Source organism: Elgaria multicarinata, chromosome 11 (genome assembly GCF_023053635.1).
Source record: "Elgaria multicarinata webbii isolate HBS135686 ecotype San Diego chromosome 11, rElgMul1.1.pri, whole genome shotgun sequence".
In the NCBI taxonomy this organism is placed as follows: Eukaryota; Metazoa; Chordata; class Lepidosauria; order Squamata; family Anguidae; genus Elgaria; species Elgaria multicarinata.
This window is the reverse complement of record NC_086181.1, coordinates 8,137,926-8,159,958: the sequence shown is the minus strand read 5'-3', so window position 1 is coordinate 8,159,958 and position 22,033 is coordinate 8,137,926. Positions and strand designations below refer to the sequence as shown.

General features: G+C 44.4%; 1 protein-coding gene across 1 annotated transcript in view; it reads left to right on the top strand.

Moving 5' to 3' along the window:
• Positions 1-20,736, top strand: part of KRT23 (keratin 23) — a 28,441-nt gene extending 7,705 nt beyond the window's left edge. Inside the window, exons 2-8 of the mRNA XM_063138096.1 lie at positions 1,826-1,908; positions 5,241-5,397; positions 11,399-11,560; positions 14,209-14,334; positions 16,910-17,130; positions 17,987-18,015; positions 20,374-20,736. Coding sequence (XP_062994166.1) covers positions 1,826-1,908; positions 5,241-5,397; positions 11,399-11,560; positions 14,209-14,334; positions 16,910-17,130; positions 17,987-18,015; positions 20,374-20,468 — 873 coding nt within the window. The 3' untranslated portion in view covers positions 20,469-20,736. The remainder of the gene's footprint in view (positions 1-1,825; positions 1,909-5,240; positions 5,398-11,398; positions 11,561-14,208; positions 14,335-16,909; positions 17,131-17,986; positions 18,016-20,373) is intronic.
• Positions 20,737-22,033: the final 1,297 nt, after the last annotated feature.

Below are 22,033 nucleotides of genomic sequence, written 5' to 3'. Positions count from 1 at the left end.
ACATAATTTGATGTTCGTTCTTGGCATTGAACTGGGGGTGGGGGAGGCAGAAAACAAGTCCCTACTCCCCAACAGTTCCAAGCTAGCCAAGGTGGGGGCAGAGGGGCTTCATCAGCTTCTGCACCTGATAGGTGCTCTAAGCTTGGAACACCAGTCCGATGCAGAGGCTGGCCCAAACACCTTCTTCCAGATGCAAGCTGGAGACTAGAGGTGGGGCTAAGACAAGGGAGGAAGCAGGCTTCATTGCATCTCCTGTTTAGCTGCAGGTTCGCCACAGCCTGGCTCATCTTCATTTTCCAAGACGATTGAACCCAGATCTGTGAATCTGCCACAGAATTCCTGAACATTGCAGAGAATTGTGCGACATGTTGTGGGATGCACTCTCAGGGCATGGCTAGACGAGGTGGATGGCGGGCCATGATCTCGTGATTTTATGATCTCGAGATCATCCCCCTCGTCTACACATGGCGCGCAGTGCCCCAGGGAGAAGAGGACGTCGCACCCGCCATTTTAGTGTTTTTTTTAAATCGGAGAGAAGTGCAGGAGCGCTCCTGCGCAAAATGTGAGTTTTTTAAGAGAAAAACCCCTCCCGCTCCCCCCTACCCTACCCCTGATGAGCATAGAGCTCCTGAGGAGCTCCGTGCCTGGGTCCCGGCTCCTCGCAGTCACTTGCGAGGAGCCGGGACATACCAGTGATGGCAGGCCACACCTTCCGCGGTCTCGGGATCATCCCAAGACTGCGGGAAAAGCGGGGGAAACGGGTAGGGCGATATCCCGGGGCAAGGGAGGGATCATCCCTCCCTGGTCCCAGGATGCCCTGTGCATCATGTGGATGCACAGGGATGATCCCGGGGCGATCCCCAGGATAAGGCATGGTCTAGTCATGCTCTCAGTTCACATGAGGCACTGTAAGTCCTCACCATCCTCTCTTGTAAACTGATAACAGTTAGCAAGTTCTACAACACACACCCATGTACATCTCAGAAGAAAATCAGCAGTATTCTGAAGGCTGTCTTTCATCTGTTCTTATTGAGAAATGTAGCATGCAGTGATAATTAACATGTGTAAAATGCAATGGTAATTAGTATTTGGCAGTTGAGAATTCAGATGAGAAGCTAACAAAAATTTTAAAAAGCAAAACAAGAGATGCTAACAAGTATAAGAGAATCAAGTCCTGGATTTTGAGTTAAATAGTTGGCACTTTCAAAAATATGAATTTGAATTTTGCTTTGAAATTTCTCATTCAAGATTTGAAATGCCAAACTTAGAAAATCCCAAATGTTTGTGGACCATTTTTTCAGCCCTAAAATAAGAACATAAGAGGAGCCGTGCTGGATCAGACCAAGGGTCTATGTAGTCCAGCATTCTGTTGACACAGTGCCAATCAGAGTATTTCACAAGAAGAGGAAACTTATACAAAGGTTCTAACCAATCAGTAACCAGGCAGAAAATAACTGAGGGCGTGAGAAGGACCCAAAAGTTTCATGGAAGTTCAGGAGACTAAACCGTCTTGGACCTTAAGAGGAAGGCTTCTGCTGTTGGAACCACAGGGTTCCTAGATCCTAGATTTTAGATCCTAGATCCTGGATTCCTAGATTTTTTCCTAGATCCTGTGTGATGGTATTCATCGTTTTGCTAGGGGAGTGTAAAAGAATTATGCCCAACCCTATTAGCCTTTTAGATGCCATAGGACTCTTTTTTGTATTTTCCAGATCCAATGTGCTTAGAATTAAAGCCCTACCCGTAACCACTACCATCAGCCAAACCTCCAAATCCTGAGATTTCCACTCTGCAGTGAGAATAATTCTATCTTTATTATTTACAGATCGAGACTGGACGGGTAACCAATGCAGGCATCGTGCTGCAAATTGACAATGCTAAGATGGCAACTGAGGACTTCAGGCTCAAGTAAGTTTTTTCTTGAATTCCTCAACTGTCCTTGAAAGCAGAGATGAACAAGGACCTAGAATGTGGCCCTAACCATTCTTAACTATCAAATGGGTGGCTTTGGCTTTCCCTCCCTGCCACTCACTCGTTTGTAGCTGCCAGCGTAGACATAGCTACCTAAGGCTGAAAGCTTTGCTGCCTTTCCTGAATGGGAGAGGAGACCTCAGGAATTCTGTAGGCCAGAGGCAAGCTGGAACTAGGTCAGGATCTTCTGGTGGATCGTGGGGTGAGTTGCAGTAGACCAGCAAGGGTTTCCCATTCCCAATGGTTTAAAAATAGCAGCAATAAAAATACCAGCACCACCATCATCACCAAAAACATAAATTAGGTTGCTTAAATTGAGAAAGCTGAGGAGCAGGAGCAGGAGTGAATTTTTATGCCAAAAGGCTGTAATTCCGATACAAAAGCAAATTCCTAGGCTGAGCAAGTAGTCAGAGGAATTCTGTTCCTTAATTCTGTGCATGTCTGACAACGCCCTTCTCCCTTTATTTTGTACCTGGTTCCAGTTGGTGGAACTCCGGGTTCTAGTAAAAAACAAAGCAGATGCTGCAAGCGTGATGTCTGTCCTCAGGTGATGTAGGCAACACAACCTGTTTGTATTTGCCCATTTCTCCTTCCTCCTGGAGCTAGTTATGAGGAGTTTCATTGTGGCTAACAGGTAGAGTTTTGTACAGACCACCCCCTTCACTTTGGAGGCCAACCTGCTTCAGATCTGGATTTGAAGAGCGATCCAGACACCCAAAGTGGGCTGCCCATTGTGGGTTCCCAGGCACCCACCAATCTGCTGCTCAGTGGACACCTGGGAAAGCCGGGCACAAGGCCAACCAAGAGTCCTTTGGATTCCCCCCTACCTCCTCACCCACCATACCGAGAGCCCGTGCCCCTGCCCACGGGACTTACCTGAGCTGTCCAGCAGCCACCCATCCTCAATGAGAGCCACCCTTTTAAACATAAAGGGCTATTCCTAGAAATGGCCCTTTACAGCTGTTGTAGTTTAAGACCTTAGACCTCCAGATCCGCCATCTTCATTTAAAATGGCAGGTCTCATCGAGGACGGGCAGCTGCCGGACAGCTCAGGTAAGTTCCATGGGTGAACGGGGGCAGCGGCTCACCATTGCCCCAAGGCGGCCCAAAGCATTTCAAACCCCCTTGACCTGATCCGGTCCCGATCTGGATTTGGACAAATGCAGGCCAAATTAGCCCACCTCAGCTCAGATTCAGTGTTCGGGTCTGAAACAGTGCACAGCCCTACTAAAAGGCCACCCTAACCTCTGGCTCATAGATCAGTGGTATTAAGAGGGTATAACCAGGGCCAAAGTAGACATGTGCATTTACTAAACACATGCTGCTGACCCGTTTACCTATACAGCACAGATGTAAATGTTGACTTTTGCTATCAAAATGAGTGTGCAAAGGAAGAGGAGCAAAAGCCATCTTTTTTCCACCTTACCTTTGCTGCTTTATGCCATTTCACACCAGCCCTGTTCACTTCCAGCTATAGGAGTTGGTTAGAGGAAACATGGCTTCAAGCAGCTGTAAGTTGCAGAGAGAAATTTAATTCCTTCCCCCACATATTAATTTTGATATAAAAATCAAACTTAACCCACCCACCCCATTTTATGAGTAAATAAACATGTATGTGTTTGGTTTGGCCATCAGATGACCTATCTGAGAATGTAGTGGGACAAAGGCAATAATCTCTTAGGTATGCAGGAGCCAAGCCATTTAGGGCTTCATGGATCAGGACCTGCACATTTCTTTGTGTCCAGAAGACAATGGGAAACCACTGTGGATGTTGGAGCACTGGTTTCAAGTAGGTTCTGGGCAATCCATGCACGCCACAGTACAAGGCAAGTTGTCCCATTTAGTGCTGGCTGAAGTTCCCAAGCAACCATGAAGGGAAGCCAATGGAGAGCAATGGGATGGGAGCCTAACCTCAAGGTTTCAAAAGCACCGATGACATCTAAATCTGACCCAAATGGTCACAACTTTCTCACAAGGAGGATCGGGTGAATGTTGCCCCCCCCCCGACCACACACAGAGCAAATAATCCAGGAAAAACCCTGAGGCTGCAAACCTGAATGTTTTCTGAGGGTTTAACCCTCTCAGTTTAGCAGGGGTCTGTGTAGCGCCTTTAGTCAACACTGCATAAAAAAAGTAGAATAATATATGGAAAAAATTGCAAGAGTAATTAGCTTTTAAAAAAAGCTAAAGTCACCCTCAAGGTATATCCCATTCCTTATCTCAGACTCACCGTAATATTTGGCTTGGCGTAGACTCCATGCATTCTTAAAGACTGGCATTTTGAACAAACCTCTTTCTGCTTCAGTTCTCCCTGGAGCAAAGCTGACTAAAACCGTCCAAACGGCTTCTTCCTGAGTTAATGTAATATAGATTAATAAGGCTGCCCTGACTAGATTTTCCTTAGGACAATCTCACAAAATACCTGATCTACCAGGTTCTAGGCAAATGCAAGACTGGCAACCAGCTACCCCCAGGTGGAAATGGTAAAAGATGACTGCACCATAGGAACGTAGAAAGCTGCTTTATACCAAGTGAGACTAGCCCAGTATTGCTGACACTGACTTGCAGCAGCTCTCCAAGGTTTCAGGCAGAGGTCTTTGGCAGCCATACCTCAAGATGCCTGGGATTGAACCTGGGATCTTCTGCATGCAAAGTATATCCTTTACCTTTATAGGACAAGTTACCTTTCTACCTAATCCTTTTAACTGGAGAAGGCAGGGATTCAGCCTTGGAACTTCTGCAAACAAAACACTGAACTATGGCCCTTCCCTATAGCTCCACCACATGTCTTTTAGCATTTTCATCCTACTCTATGGGACAAAATTAAATTGGAGCAATACGTCTGTCTTAAGAGGACTGCACTGTGCATGTGTGCTTTTGCAAGGGAATTGTATCGCATCAGGACACTGAATATTTTTAGGGAAACCCCCCCCCCCCATCTGATCATCTCCTTGCCCCATGAGTTTTACATCTCACCAAATTGCTTTTGGAAGCAGTGCCTTTGGGGCAATGTTTAATTGGCCCCAGTACTAATACTGCTTGATCAGTCAACTTCGCCGTGGTTTTGTTGAGCTCCACTGGCCCTCACGAATACCCTTGGGTGGATAATGCTCCATTGTGTCTTTCTAACCTGTACTGGTTTTATGGCATGAAGGTGGGGAAAGGAAAACTTAACCCTGGCAAAATGCCTAAACACTGTAGGCGCAAATCCCAAGTGGGATTGCGGTCTCAAACCCACTCAACTATACCACTTTTTTTTCTTTGCTAAGATATGAGACAGAAAAAGCTCTTCGTCAATGTGTGCAGGATGATGTTGAGAACATTCGTAAGGAACTCGACAACATGACAATCATAATAACAGACCTGGAAATGGAGATTGAAGGTCTGCGAGAAGATAATATACTCAAGAAGAAAGAACATGAGGAGGTAGGATACATTCCCACAGCTGCTAAAATGAGTTGCCTAGGTTGATCTCCATTTATTTAATTAACTCTTACACTTTTTAAAAACAGCTAACCCAGTAATCCTCTTCAGTTTAGTGTCTGGTTGAAAGCAGCAGTTTTCTAAGTCATTTCAAACTTATTCTGAGTTTGCTGGGATCCAGGACACTTAAGTGAGTATTATCAGTTCACTATTATTTACACAAAATGCAGATTTCTGTCCAGGGCTGGCAAGGGCTGGCCCTATCCTATCCATTCGGCAATCCTTAATATACGAAATAACCATTTGCGGCTCATTAGCCTCCAAATTTTCCATAAGGCTCCAGTCATAAGCCATTGGGAGACTAAATATAATTCAGTCACAAAGGAAAGAAAACGTTGACTTAAATCTCCAAGGAGTAGGACCATTAAGCTTTGTAACAGTTGTTAACCACAGCTGAGCAAGCACTTAACGAGCTTAATTCCTGTCAATTAAAAATTGACACACTGAATTTTCACCCTGCTTATATAGACGTGCACAGCACTCCTTTGATTGTATGCCTTGCCATTCATTCGCACTACACCGCCGTTGGCACATCTGGGTGCCAACTTATATCACAATTTGGTGATCAGGGGTTACATTTGCATAACCAAGGAACATAAGAAAAGCCACGCTGGATCAGACCAAAGACCCATCTCGTCCAATTTCCTGTTTCCTACAGTGACCAAACAGATGCTTATCAGAAGCCCACAAGATTCACCACAGAGTGGTACGGCTACTGTATACTCTATTGCTGAGAGTAAGACCATCCAGCAAATTCTGCTTATTTCAAAACTATTCTCTAGCCAGCCATTATTACTGGGAAGGACGCATCAAAATACCCCCAAATTTTAGACCATTGTTAATGTCCCTTTAACACTGGGTGCACAGGAAAGAACTATTTCTGGATCTTCCAAAGGCAACTTTATCGTAGTTCAGCTAACTGATTCCAGCATTTCAGATGAAATCCAATCATTGTAGTATTAAAATTTCTGGTGGTCGCTAGGGATGGACAAATATTTCAGTTTCTCGTTTTTTTCAAGTTTGTCATTTTATCTCCTAACTTGTTTACTGTTTCTACATCAGTGTTCAGATCTAAGTCTGCATGAAAATTCATATGTATTTTCATGCACACTTCTAGTATACATTTTTTGTACATGCCTTTTGCAAATGCATGCATTTTTGCAAGCTATAGTCCCTATTACAATGAATTTCTGTGCATAATTTTCAGTATTGTGCACTTTCTCCTACTGTTTGGTAGAAAGGCAGGGTATAAATCAAAAAATGGAATTCAAGTCATATGGACTGTTTTGTGTGCACTTTTCCCTAACATGTGCATTTTGATGTGCATATTTCTGAGTAGAGAACTGTATCACAAAATTTGGGAAAGTGAAAATGTTGGTGTGCAATGTGATCTGATTCACGTATTTATTTATTTATTTATTTATTTTATTACATTTTTATGCCACCCAATAGCCGAAGCTCTCTGGGCGGTTCACAAAAATTAAAACCATAATAAAAACAACCAATAGGTTAAAAGCACAAATACAAAATACAGTATAAAAAGCACAACCAGGATAAAAACCACGCAGCAAAATTGATATAAGATTAAAATACAGAGTTAAAACAGTAAAATTTAAATTTAAGTTAAAATTAAGTGTTAAAATACTGAGAGAATAAAAAGGTCTTCAGTTGGCGACGAAAAGAGTACAGTGTAGGCGCCAAGCGGACCTCTCTGGGGAGGTTCATGAGGTGCAAATTTGGTAAATTCACATACAAATTCAGACAGAATGTACTTCATACCCATTCCTAGTGGTAGTTCTTACAGTTAAATATCAAATGGAACACAAGCCAAATAAATGTAGAACCTGAAATCAATATCAGACTGTGTTCCACTGATGCCATTTTGTGCTTAGAAGAGCTTAGAAAGAGGCATTGCTGCCGACCCCTTTAACTGAGCAATCAGCACCGTGCATCATAGCTTTTAGGCTCTCTGAATCCTGCCTGATTTTAACCTCATTCTCTCTGCTTCCCAGAGGCACTAGCAATACATAAACCACAAGATGATACTGCAGTGAAGGGAACTTTACCAAACCAGTTCAGCTTGTCTAATAATTAGGTTGTTTACATAGTCATTAGGCTCCTGCAGTAATTATATAGAACCTTCATTGGCTTTTGTATGGAAACATGGCCATATCCAATTTTGTTAAAACATTGGATATGTTTTAACAAAACATATCCAATGTTTTAACTTTGGGAGGTTGTGGGCTCTCCCACACTAGAGGCATTCAAGAGGCAGCTGGACAACCATCTGTCAGGGATGCTTTAGGGTGGATTCCTGCATTGAGCAGGGGGTTGGACTCAATGGCCTTGTAGGTCCCTTCCAACTCTGCTATTCTATGATTCTATGATAGAGATAAAAGGTGCTACTTCAGCTTTAAAAGAGGATGTTGCTCTTCCCACAAAAATGTTTCAAGTTATATTTCAGCAAGGATCCAGGATTCCTAAAACCCAATTTAACTGTGCTTCAGACAATCAGATTTTTCGCAATATGCCTCTGGCCCTGCCCTGATATCCTTTCAACCTTCAGTAGAAGGTAATGCTCCTATTTTAAAAAATGTCCTAATTGCTTGGTCTTCCACAAACAGGGCCTCAGTGGCAGGGATACGGCTGGTACATACAAGACCCGCCCCCCAGAGCATCCAAATCATCTCCTGCTATTGACTGGGTTCACACAACATGACAACGCATACTCGAGGTTGAGTATGGATTGAGCATGGGTTGTTGTTGAATCATGGCTTGTCATATTGTGTGAACCCAACCATGCTAACAAACCACCCAACACAACAACTCACAGTTCGAAGATAACACAAACTAGCCCATACTAAACCTTGAGTGTGGGTTGTGTTGTACGAACATAGCCAATGCGTCTTTCATTGCCAAGCTATAGAGCTCCATGCCACTGCTTCCCATCAGAACGTTGCCCAACATTTTTAAAAACTCTACTCTTGGATACCAATTTTCACAATCTATGAAACCGCCAAGAGAGCTTCAACTATTGAGCGGTATAGAAATGCAATAAATAAATACATAAGTAATAATTATGGGTTATTTCGCTAAATCATTCTGTATGCAAAATGTGAGTTATTTGGTGCAGTAATTTGGGTTTGAGCTAGGGAACTCTTGTTATGTACAGCCTTGCTCTTATATTTCTAGCTACTTAAAGACTCTCAAGAAGATAAAGCCAACAGGGAAACAATTTTCTGTTATGAGCTAGCTTTAGAGGAAGAAGTGATCAATGCTAGGTCTGTTATTTTAAATGTTTTGACATTCTCATTTGAAACCACCCCAAGAACTCTGTTAAAGAGTGGGATGGATGTACTTGAAATAAATGAGAAAAAAGAATAAACAAGCACCTAAAATCACCAATCAGCAGGAACAAGGGCATGCATGTATCCATGGAGGATAAGCAAATTCAATTAGAAAAGTGAGGAATATGTCAGGTTGAGTTTTAAGTTGTTGATTTTATTGCTTTCTGAGGGAATTAATTAAGGGAACATTCTCACTCAAGACCCAGGTTGAAAAATCAAATATGAAGAAATCTTGTCACCTTCAAATGAGGATTGGAAAGCCTGTTTTACTAGCATCACCCTCCCAGGATTGGAATAGGGTGTTAGGATCTCTCTCCAGGCTAAAATTCCGGGTTAATTACATTTTAATGGGTGGAAATATGAGCCAGAAAAGCAGGTGTAAATTATGCTGAACCATTCTAGTTCCACCCCATCCGCTTCTCCTTTGTCAACACAACTATTTACCAATTCGTGACAATCTCTCTTCCAAACATAGTCTTATTTAACTGCACATCATGACCTCTTTAGAAAAACACTGCACCATTTTTACACAGTATGCATGGGCTAGTGCACTGTTGGCAGTAAAAGAGAGGAGGCAGGGGTCATTTGGAAGGGTACCGTCCCACCACTCCAACTTCAGGAAGAGATCTGCTACTTCTTCTCCCTTGCCTTGAAACACTTGAATATGTGCAGTGTGGATTCTGAAATAAGCACATAAAACCTGAAATTCATGAAAAGTAATGGAGAGCATGAATATGGGCCGTTAGAAGGCTTTTTAGCACTTATGTAGTCCATATCTTTGAGTAGGTGTTTCCAAGGAGAATCCATCAAATGATGGACAAATATAATGCCTTCCCTTCATGCTCAAAGCGCTCTAAGGAGTCTGGGAAGCTTCAGGTCCAAATGATCAACTGAAACATGTCAGCTCCTTTTTAAGCCAGATCACTTTGGCTGATCCCATTTCTAATTAACTACCAGGCTTATGTCCTGCCCATGACCCCAACATCTGTGTTTTAGAAATGGGCCGTGCACAAAGTTTTTTTTCCTTGACCATTGTTTTGAGAACTTCCCCCAATCCAAGGGGCTTCCGTTAGACGTCTGTATTTTTCTCACAAGAACCTGCTTAGCAGCAGTTGGTCTTCTCATTCTCACTTCATATCCTCATGCTTTTCCAGGTTTACTGTAAAGGAGAATGCCCCAGGCTTGCAAATATTCATTAAAATAAACTGGAGGGGTACCTGTGGCAGTTAACTTCCCTAAAAGGGCAACATTGCAAGATTATATCTGCGCTTCCTAGGAGTTCAAGTTTAGCATCATTTGTTTTAAACTTCTAAAGGAAGGAAATTTACGGTGATGCACATTGTGGTCAAGAACTCTAATTTCACATAAACACTGATGGAGCCTGAACTGGGGGATGACTAACCAGAAAAGAAATCTTGGGGAGTGTGGTAGATAGCTCCATGAAAAGTGCATGTGACAACTGTAAAAAAAGGAAATCCCATGCTAGGAAGAAGACTGTAAACAAATTGCCAATATCATAATTCCCTTATACAAATCTATGGTGCAACCAAACATGGAATACTATATATTTGTGGTTGCCTCATCTCAAATAGGATATTGTAGAGCAAGAAAAGATACAGAAAAGGGCAACCAAAATGATCAGAGGACTGGAGAGCCTCCCCCACATAGGAGAGACTACAATATTTGGGGCTTTTTAGTTTAGGGGGGGAAACGGTAGAAAGGGAAGATATATAGGTCTATCAAGTTGTTGCATGATGTGTAGAAAGTGTATTGAGAGAAGATTTTCTCTCCCCTCACGTAATATTTGAACTTGAGAACATTGATTGGCACTGTGGCCTGCTCAATTAAATATTAACGTTGTTTGAGACGGGGTAGAGAATTTTGGAGGGGGCAGGGGCTGAATTCTCCCCCCCCCATGCCTACACAGGCCAAATGACATTAGGGGGCATGGCCACATCCCTCATGTCACTCAACTTCAGTGTGTGCCTGAGAAAGTCCATATGCAAAGAAGCCTCCCCAGCTGACGCACTGCGTGAAGGATTCCCCCATGTTGAGACCCATCCCCATGCTTCCATGTGGAGCCCAACGAAGGCGTGCAGGTCTTTCCCCAGCCAAAGATAGCCTGTGCACACTGAAGCTGCCCTGACTACTACTCCACGCTGTGCCTCAGTCAGGTTTCCTTCACCTGCCCTTCACTTTGCCCCATTGGGGGAGAACACAGGGTAGGCAAAGCGTTTAGTGTGCCATTCCCCTCCCAGTTGGGTGGGCGAGTGGCATGCTAGGTAACAGGAATTGTCCTGTTAACTCCCATCAGGGATTCCTTTCCCCTTTCCTCCCCAGGAAGGCCTCCAGGAAGCCAGATTAGGCCCACGGGCTGGAGGTTGCCCACCCCTACTTTGGAAAATGTCAATTAAGATGAAACTGCTTAGAATAAATGCAAAGTTTAGAGTGCAGATGTACAAATCAGAAAGAGAGAAGTCAGTCTTCCCACCTAAAAAGAAGAGGTGACAGATAGGAAGGAATGCAATGGTGTAATCTGCTTGCCTCACTTCTTGATGAGGTATATACTGATGTCCTTCTTTATGCCTCACATATAGGATATGCAAGCACATGGCTCTTCCAAGGAACTGAAGGTGAACGTGAAGGTGAAAACAACTCCACAAGAAGATCTGGCCAAGGTCCTGGCAGGGATAAGAGCAGATTATGAAGCAATTATTGAAAAGAACCGCCAAAGTCTGGATGCCTGGTTCCAACAACAGGTAGCCTTAAGTCAAGGGAGGTGGAAAAGCCCTGTTGGGCTACAATAGCCAACCCCAATGTCCTCCAGCTGTGTTGGACTGCAACACTCATAATTCTTTGCAAGCTTAGAGATTGAAAGTTGCAGACCAACACATCTGGAGGGCATCAGGTTGGGGAAGGGTGACGGCAGTCTTGATAAATTACTTATCTACAAATTAGGAGCTGGCCTGAGGGTGCTAGGTGGAAACTGATTTAATCCCATTCTTAGGAAGCTGAAGTGCCCCAGGGAATTGTTTCGCACCCATTGTCCCTGCATTCCCAATGAGCTTACTTCCACACAGATAACGTGCCTGGTTAGGTGTGCATAGTTAACAAGCATCACTTCTTCACCTGAGTGCCAATGCTGACTTTACTGACATAAAAACTTTTCTCGGCGCCTAGACAAAAATTGGCAAGTGACAACATCCAAGCCTAATCAATTCTACATCCAAAAGTGTTATTTGGAAAAACAGAGGTTTTCCCAGGGAAAGAGTATCCTGTTTCCATCAGTGCAAACACAGAGCAGCTAGGAATTAGCAAGATACCAAAGGCAGTAGTGCAGAGAAACACTAGTTAGTCGAGGGAAACAGAAGCTGGTACACAGACATTGAGCTCCATCGCACCTACTTTTTTTTCCTGGTTTGCACCCGGGATTTTGACTTCCATTTCAATAGCACAGCAAGCGCTGGTCCCTTTCATAACTGCCGCTGTTCTTTGCTCTCCTGCTATTGTGCCTGCCCCACCCTGCCCCTTCTCTTCCCCCCTCCAGTTCATTGGTTCTTGTGGGGTGATAGATGTGGTTGCCTTCACTCTGGTTTTGTTGTCTAGGGTTTTTACTGATTCAGTGTTTAATCGGTGCCGTTTCTGTGGGCAATGAGGGTGGGGTTGGAGCAGCAAATGTCTGTTAGACAGGCTCAGCACAAGTCCGTTCGTTCCACCAACAGACTCAGCAAGCTGGAGGAGAACTGCCCCGCCCTCCTCTTTCATCAGCAGGACCGGCCCCAATAAGAGCAACATAGTATGAGGACCGCAATGCACGGGGACGGAAGGGCGCTTTTATTTCGCATGGAGGAAATAAACCGGACTTTCCCCACTCTAGAAAAAGCTAGAAAAGGGAGGGGAAGAGGCAAGACAACTGCAGGACAGGGACGACGACATATGACTGTTGCTGGGCGAAAAGATAAACAAGGGAGGATGACACTGCGATGTTGGAGCTCATCATTCCAGCACTCTCTGCCTACAACTGAGGGTTTTTTAAGCCTGATCCTTCAGAGCACAGCTGCAGTCTTTCAGCAACACCTGAGGAATGGTCTACTTGTGATGAAGTCTTGCTCGCAAATATCACTTTACTCACAAGGAGTCCTTGTTCCTGCAGCAGGCATATCTTCATCTCCCGGCCAACTGAGCGCGCACCTTTAGGCGCCTGCACTCCCTAGGGCTAGATGGCTACTTGGTGTCTGCCTCTGATTCATAGAGGGGGATATCCTCGTCCTGAAGGGAAGAGTCAACTTCTGTCCCTGATCCCCCTGAACTGAGTCTCCCTTGACACAGGCTGCTTCTCTGGCTCAGGTGGCACCAGCTCATCCTCCAAAGATCATTCTTCCAGAGGGGAGGACGGGAGGATGGCTTTTAAGCAACAGCCATCTAGGGAAGGCTGTCAGTCTTTTTGATATGAATTATCTGTAATGATTCGTAGCCTCATAACATTCTGAAGTCTTCTGGGCTATTTCAACTAGAGCTGACCCAGGGTTTCTCAGAAGACTTCTTTCTGAGAAAATGCCTGAGATTTTTCCTTTGCTCACCCTCCTAGAAACAGAACATCACTTTGCAGAATTTTCTCCAAATATTCTCCATCATTTTTTGGTGGAGACTTCCATTGCCTTCCTGCAATGCTCTAAAATGACACAAGGTTCAGGGCATTTCGGAGGGTGCCGACACAGCGGCTGCTGCTGCCACTTGCAACAACAGCAAATAATGATAATTTTTTAAAAGGTTCAGGAAAAAAGAAAGGCCCTGTGCTACTGATGATGAACCCTACTGGTGAGAAATCTTTGGAGAATTTCTCCTCTCCCTGGAGAAATTTGGTGAAACAGTCCCCACAGTTTCTCTGCCCAGAAACCCGGTGAAGGATTTCAAGATGCCAATTGCATCTAGTTTTAACTAACTATACCAATGCCAAGGCAAAGTAGGACAATGAAAAACTGCATGCCTTTTGTTTCCTTTCCTAAATCAAGTGCTTGTTGTTCCTTCTCTCTGTTTTCCAATCAAAACACTGTTTTGGGTAAAGTGTTCTAGACTGGCAGAACTCTACATTTAATATAACCCTCCTGTTGAGTTGCTCAGCTAACATCACCATCCTAAAATGGAGTAGGTACTAGGTGAGGGTGGGAAGCCCACACACAAAGATAGCAGGGGCAACAGGCTATGCAAACTTCGTATGCTCTCCTTAGCAAGCCCTCCAAGCAGACTCCTACTCTGCGGAGGAAAGAGCCATTTCGGGGAGAAAGCCTGGAGAAACAGAATTCTCATTTGGAACTCACAAGACCCAATGAAAACAGAGTGCTGAAAACACGCTCGGCTGAGCCTGCTCACAGCAACAACAGCTATTACATCTGCTTTTGTTCCGCAGATTGCAAGTGAATCACAGGAAGAAAGCCCCAACCAGGATCAACTACAAAGCAGCCGGAAGGAAATCCATGAGCTGAATCGCACACTGCAAACCCTAGAAATTGATTTTCAGACACAGCTTAACAAGGTAACTACCAAGGGCGTAGGAGGGCATGCACCGGCTGGGTGGGTGGGTGTGTTCTATACGACGCTGCATTGGTACCTCATTCCCCCAAAACCTCACAGCTGGAAGGCGGAAGTGACAACATCAGATGGCAGGAGGAAGTGACAACATCAGATGGCAGGAGGAAGTGACATCAGATGGCAGGAGGAAGTGCAGGCTAAAAGCCACAGCACCAGCAGCCATTCAGCTTGTTAAGCCAACCCCTTGTTCTGATGAGAAAATGTTTACCGATCCACCCACCAGTATAACCTGAACCGAGGCCACCACTGACACACGAAAAAGCATGGTGACCTTGGAGCAAAGGAAAAAGACGGCGTAAATCAACATTTTTTAAAAGTGCAGTTTCCCGGGGGGGGGGGCGACCAGCGTGACTGCGCAGCACCACTGTGCCGCCACGACAAGGTAGACAGGGTGCATAGACACCCCCTGGATCAGTTTTCTGAGCTCTTTATCCACCATTCCACAACTAGCTCTGGTTGTACACATGTGCACCCATGGCTGACCCTGCTGGTGTTGTACAGAGGAGAACGGCAGTGGAAATTTGGCTTCAGCAAAGAACATAAGCCTTGCTTACATTGGGTGGCAACTTTTTTGTTCTATCAAAGGCCGCATTCCCACAAGGGTAAGCTGTTGGGGGCTTCATGCTGGCAGTAGGCGGGTCCAAAGACAGCAGGCACCACCCCTTCTCCCCCCCCCCCCAACCCCGGCTCTTCTTTCCTGCCCTTCAAGCTACTGGCCAAGAGGCAGAACTGCTTTTGCCAGAGGTCTGAAATGATTACTTGCTTAGGGCTTTTCATGAGATTGGGTCAAGGGCTGCAGGTTGCTCACTGCTGACTTATATGGAGCTAAATGAAGGTGCTCAGTTGGGTTATAAATGTGTGTCCTGCTGCGTTCTCTTGGTAACATCCTATTTTGTTTCTTTGTAATGACTTGTGGTTACATACAAATAAGACCAGCCTGCTGGATCAGACCAACACCCACGTAGCATTTTGCAGCCAACCAGATGCCTCGGGTAGCCCCCAAGCAGGATACAAGGGTGGTGGCCTTCCTGTATTTGACCTTTGGGGGTAGATTGTGTTAGGCTATTCTGCCTAATGGCCATTGATAGAACAATACCCCAGGAATATGGCATCTCATGGAAACTTACAATAACATTCTATGAGCATCATCACCACAAAGAAAAAAAATGCAAAGCAGTCAGCGGGATAAGCCACTGGGGATGAAGTTAGGGGCACAATGTCCTAGTAGCTCCTTGAATGGCCAAGGACTCGAACGTTGTTCTGAAAGACAGACAAGCCACCTATTATCAAGCCTAGCAGTAACAAGCTAGCTGTTATTTTCACTAGCATTTTACCATCACTTTCTAGACAGAACTCTCATATTCATACCTACTACTGTAGGGTTCATATTTCCCATGTAATTGTTTTGTGCAAGACGGTGGTTAGTTTTTAAAGAGAAGGTGCTGAGGTTTAAGTCTGCCTGGAAACCACACCTATGTAACCAGAAACTTGGGCCATAGCTAGACCCAAGGTTTATCCCTGGATTGTCCAGGGGTCAAACCTGTTCATCTAGGTGGCACACAGGGGATCCAGTGCTCAGGCAGGGGCGAACCCTGGATGATCCCAGGATAAACCTTAGGTCTAGCTGTGGCCTACATCTATCCAATCCTCAATGCAAACAGAGTGGTTGTGATTAGCCGGTGGTGAGGGACAAGGGACTCTGCACATAGTAGTCAATGCTGGTGTCTGTATTCCTCACCATTGAACCCTAGCATGGATTAGGTCTTGCTGAAAGGGCCAATCATAATCAAGGAAGTGGCACTGCCCACAATGGGGATGGTTCTGGGATAATTCTGTCTCACCACATATTCTGCAAGGAATCATAGGATAGGCATTCTCCACACGATGAGCAAACAATGGAGAGTAATTAAATCATACCGCTGCTGATGTTCATGGCACTTTGTAAAAGACGTGTCCTTGCCCATTCCAGCAGGCTGTACAGAAGAAGATGAGAAGGGAAGGCAGGGCCATTCCACCAGCCCTGCTGAAAGACTACTTAATTTTTTCCTCTTCCCTTCCCATCCCTTTTTCCTTGGGTGTGGTGTTTTTATTTTTAGATTCTAAAACTGCAGACAGGAGCTGCCATTTTAATGACTGCACCTAAGCTGCTCTGGGAGTCCTTTTGGCAGAGGAGTGGGGGAAATACTTTAAATAAATAGAAACAAAAACAAAGACTGTAATCCCATGTCCATTTACATGGGAGTAAACCGCATTGTACTTCTTCTGAGTAGATGTGTATAGGATAGCATTCCAAAATCAGGAGGAGGGGCAAGGAAGACAACAGAAGAAGAGGAATGCAGTTAATACCTCCCTACAATACAATATACCTGTAGGCATAACTTAGAGATGTGATTTCTGCAAATAGATAGAAGCTGTAATTTACAAATCCAAAAGTAAATAACTGTGATCTCTTGGGTTTCTATATCGTCACCACACATATTTTCAAATAATAACATCATGGGAATTCTTTGCTCTTTCAGAAATTCGCCCTAGAAAACAACTTGGATGAAACCACGTCTCGCTACGCCTTCCAACTTCAAAGCATCCAACACTTAATTTCCAAATGTGAAGAAGAACTCAGCCAACTTCGCTATGACATCAAGTCTCAAAGTAACCAGTACAAGGTGCTCCTTGGAATAAAAACCCGGCTGGAGAAGGAGATTTCTACTTATCGCCAGCTTCTGGAGGGAAAAGTTGATGGGTAAGGCAAAGTTATCCTCTTGCATGAAAAGGGAAAGGGGAAACCCATGCCTGGAGTTTGTTTATTATGGATATCTTTTTATGCAAGGGAAATGCACAACAGAAAAGCTGAGGCTGTGAATGGACAAGTCTAACAGCAGGCCAAAGTATACTGGTGCACATTCCTGAAAGAATTTATGCAGCAGTTAGGGCTACTTTTACATGGCATGCAACAATGATACACCAGACACTACCCCTTCAGACATGCAACTGTATGCTTGATAGAAAGCATCACACATGCAGCCCTCCGCAGATATAGACAAGCTAGGTGCACATCTAAAGATACCTGTTATTACTTCATTTGCTCAAGATATATTTCTGTAATAGAAGGAGTTCGCAAACTACTTCTCTGTGTTTGTTTGTTTTATTTTAATTACATTTTTATACTGCCCAATAGCCAAGGCTCTTTGGACAGTTTAAACCATAAAATACAACATGACAAGGCACAGTATAAAACCAAAATAAAACCCAGCAGCAGTTATAGCCCAGGGAAAGCCTGTGCAAAAAGTTGTGTTTTCAGGAATGTCTGCACCGCGCGATATCCCAGGGATCATCCCAGGATCGTCCCTGTGCGTCCCAGGGATCGCCGGGAGGTGTAGACATGTCCAAAGAGAGGGTGTATGTTATCTCTTCCCTTCCTTATATTCTGTTCAAGCACAAGGAGAAGGTGTGGGGTTCCTTAGCATCAGGGTAAAACCTAAAATAAAAACAGACTTTCCTTGGCCAAAACTAAAGGAACAACCATCTTAGAAATAGTATTAAATAAATTTGCTTTGAGCATATTGATTCATGTTGCCTTTACTCTTATCATTTCACAGGATGACAGACTCCAATTCAAGCTTTAGAGGTAAAAGTCATATTATTATTATTCATTATTATTATTATTTCAAAAAGGTCTTAGTTAGACTGCTTTAAAGGGGAATTAAATTCATGGAGGATTGATGGTGGTATGTCATGATGACTATATACTCCGGAGCAACAGCAGGTGAAGGCCATTACGCCGTGCTTCTGGCCTTCCCGTAGGCATCTGGCTGGCCATTGTGAGACACCAGATGATGGACTAGATAAGCCTTTGGTCTGATCCAGCAGGGCTGTTCTTATGGTCTTACATCTTGAATGTTCTTTTGTGTTCTGTTTATGGTCCCAGTGTGTAAAATGGATATCCGTGAAACAGACCCACTTGAAGCACATCTGCTAAATCAGGGGTGGGCAACTTAGGGAGGTCTGGGAACCATTTTCCTCAACCCCTGGTCCTCACCTCCAGCAGGCCACACCCCTGCTGTGGCTGGCGCCCTGTGGAATTAGGCATCCGTAGCAAAAATCAATCAAGCTAAATTTACCTTGAAAATAAGCTCAAGTTGGCCATTGTCACATTTCACAGCACTTTGCCCCCTATTTTTGGTGGCAATTTAATCAGCAGTTTTTGTTACTGCCACCAATTTTGGTGGCAGGAGGGCACAGCGCCCCATGTGCAATCCACAGGTCACATGTTGCTCATCCATTCTCTAAACAGATTTGACCATCTGAATATGAGCTAGGTGAACGTGAGTTCCAGCTCACTTAAGTTATTTTTATGAGAGATCTTTCAAATTAGCAATACATTCCACTGGAGCTAAGTTTCAAATGTAAGTTGTTCAGGTGAACACGTGTTATGTTGTATCGGGATAAGGGTTGAGTCCAGGACCCTTTGAGTTTTCTGATGACTCTGGTTCCGAATCAGAGCTGGAACAGCTAGATCAGAGAACAAGGGAGGAATCTACCCCAGCGCCCCTAGGCATTGGGAGAGAGTCTTCTCAGGGCCTTGACAAACAGATGGAACCAGGCCGAGTTGTCGCTTGCACCCCTCTGCCGTGGGATCCCACATTTCCAAGAAGGAGGAAGAAGGGCGTGACTTGAGAGATGGAAGAGTGCGTCACAAGTCAAAGCAGGCAGAAGTGGGTGGAGTTAGGGAGGGGGCTGAAACACTGTGCCAGGACAGTCACTCTTAGAAGCCAAAGTAGAAGACAGCCACCCTCAGGCAGGGGCGTCACTCTGAGACAGGTTTGAATGTTGATGTCTGCAGGCAAATGGATGGTAACATCACTACTCTATGGATTGTCTTCCCTAATAGAGATCTTAGAATAGTCATTTAGAGCCCCCGGGCAGTTTGAGAGCTTCCTTGAATCCTCAGCAAGGAAAGTCTTGCCTTGAGCTTCATAAAGCTTGAAGCTTTGAGTCTCTGTGGACTGCGGAGGGTGAGGACACTCAGACACGATGCCAAATCACTCACCATCCAGAATTCTACTCTTAGAATGCCTGTTTCTTTGTGCAACCCTGATGGCAGGGAAAATCTACTGTATTTGTTTGAAAGTTTGCATTTGTGCTTTGAGTATCCCAAGGACCCTAAGATGCATGTAGAAATGCTTGCTTTGCATACAGCAAATAAAATTGCTTTGGGGAAGGGCTCCAGTCTGAGCCATGACTGAGTTGAGTGAACAGAAGCTGAGGCAGCCTATCTAGGTCCATGCCTCATGGCAGTCTCTCTAATTTACTTCTGAGTGAACATGTATAAGATTATGCTATAACACCATCCAAAACATAATGCCCAATATTTTGACCATTTGATGTAAACATGCCCTGTGTTGAGATTTTTCTAGTAATCAAGGTGTTTTAGCAGTAAGACACCGAAATGGAGCTCAGAATTAAACCACAGAAACAAACTTTTAAAACACAAGCCTCGGGTTTCTACACAGGCCTGGTTTTAAAAAATATGCTCTTTAAATAGATTTAACTTTTAAAGGTCTTTAAATACTTTAAATAAAGTTCTTTAAAATTTAAAGGTATTTAAAGAGCAGGGTATTTATGCCTTTAAATCCTCTCTTATCTCCCATCATTGAGCGGAGATAAGAGGGGGTTACCCTGCGCAGTGCTGAAGAAACCTGTTTTTCTTCAGTGCTCAGAAGTGGAACACAACAAGCAAAGGTAAGAGTGGCAGTTTCTTGCCAGGCTAAAGAGAAAAGGGGTGGAGTCTGAAGAAGACGCTCATGGACCAGATGGGGAAACCCCATAGGCCAGAGTTTCCCCATCCCTGTTCTAAGACATGCATGAAAGTACCCTAACATTTCTGAAGCTCTTTGAGATGGTCACTCAGTTCCAAACATTGTTTTCTAAATAATCAATCATACAGTGCTTTTTATGTAATAATGCATCTTCAAATTTCTTCCAGAACCAACCAACAAAAATCTAAAGAAAATTGTGCAGGAGACGGTGAATGGACAGGTAGTTTCCACACATACCGCTGAGATCAAACGGCAGGTGTGACTTCACTAGTTCAAAGAACAGAAGCACTTTCATCTTCAGAAAAAACCATGGAAGTCTGACTGTCTAATGAAAAGAGTTCTACTTCATTTTAGTAGTGTACTTAAACATCTCTTTCGGGGGCCTTGAACCTGCTTTCTTCAGTCTAGCATTTACATATTGCTATCCAAACTGATTGTAATTTAATTTAATGCAATTGCAAAGAATGCTCTGTCTTCTTTTGGCTCCTACGTCTTTAAAAACCACAAGATAAATAAATGTCATTAACTTATTCTTGATCCTGGTAACTGGAGTTTAAGCATGGCAACTAGTCAACAAAGAAGCTTGCTGGTCCCATAAGGTCAAAAATACTGCACAACTGTGCATTTAAAAAGACCAGTGTCCTGCTTTGGCTGTAGCAAGCTCTGGATGCAGTGGAGTCAGCAAACACTCAAGCCTACAGGTGGTGAGTTGATGGGGTTCAGGCTACAACAGAAGTGGTTAAAGTCCAAGCAGAGGTCAGAGCACAGGCAGACAAGAGGACCAGGCAACAACAGCAGCAGTCATGACAACAGGCAAGAGGTCACATGCAGTAAATCAGTCAGGTACATGACACAGTCCAGAAGCAGGGTCATTGGGCAGTCCAAAAGGTCAGGAAACAGAGCAGCAATCACCAACACAATTCAGGAAACAAGTCAAAGGCTGGATTTTCATTGAAGGCTTTCAACACCAAAGCCTGCTGGACCCCACTCAGAGCTCACCTGCAGTAATCAAGCCTCCCTTTCCAGAGCCTTACTCGTGAGGAGTCACTTTCTCCTGAGGAGACCTTTTCTGGAGGCAAGCACTCCTTCATACAGGAGCCCTACTAGCTTGTTTCTGGAGGTGATGATGTTCCCAGGGGTCAGGGGATTGCTCAGACTTTGCCTCAGGGCAAAGGGCATAATCCCCTTCCCTTGACAGGGATGGCCCGTCTACCATCTCCCTCAAAGGCTCCAGCTCCTGTGGGTCTGGTGGCAGTCCTTGGTCTGTGGTGCCCTGGATTTCTGGGGCCTGTAGCTTTTCCTCTGAGAAAGACTCCTCCAGTGGTGGCACGACAACCAGTTTGGTCTAAAGAAAATGAAGAAAGGGCATGATGCAGATTATTCAGTGGTACAATAATTGTGTATGAACAAGGCTTTGGACAGGCTTCCAGAAGGTCAATAGGGAATTGGCCCCACACATTTCATAGAGTTGAGGATTCCACAGGTGAGGCACCCTTTGCTAAGTGGATGCCAGCCTTCCTTCCACCTGAATGCACAGGGACTTGGGGAGACTCATATAGGAGAATGCAAAACCTCTTTGCATGTTGAAAGAAATCCCACACGTAGAATGTTAGAGTTGGAAGGGAACTTGGGGGTCATCTAACCCCACCCCCTGATTGATGCTGGATCTACAATGCCATGTAAAAACAACATCCCTTACTGATGGCTGTCCGACAGCTACTTCAACACCTTTAGTGAAGGAGAGTCCATCACCTCCCAAGGCAGGCTGTTCCTCTCTCAAAGCTTCTTATCACAACATGGCATTAATAACGTTTTAGACTGGACCTG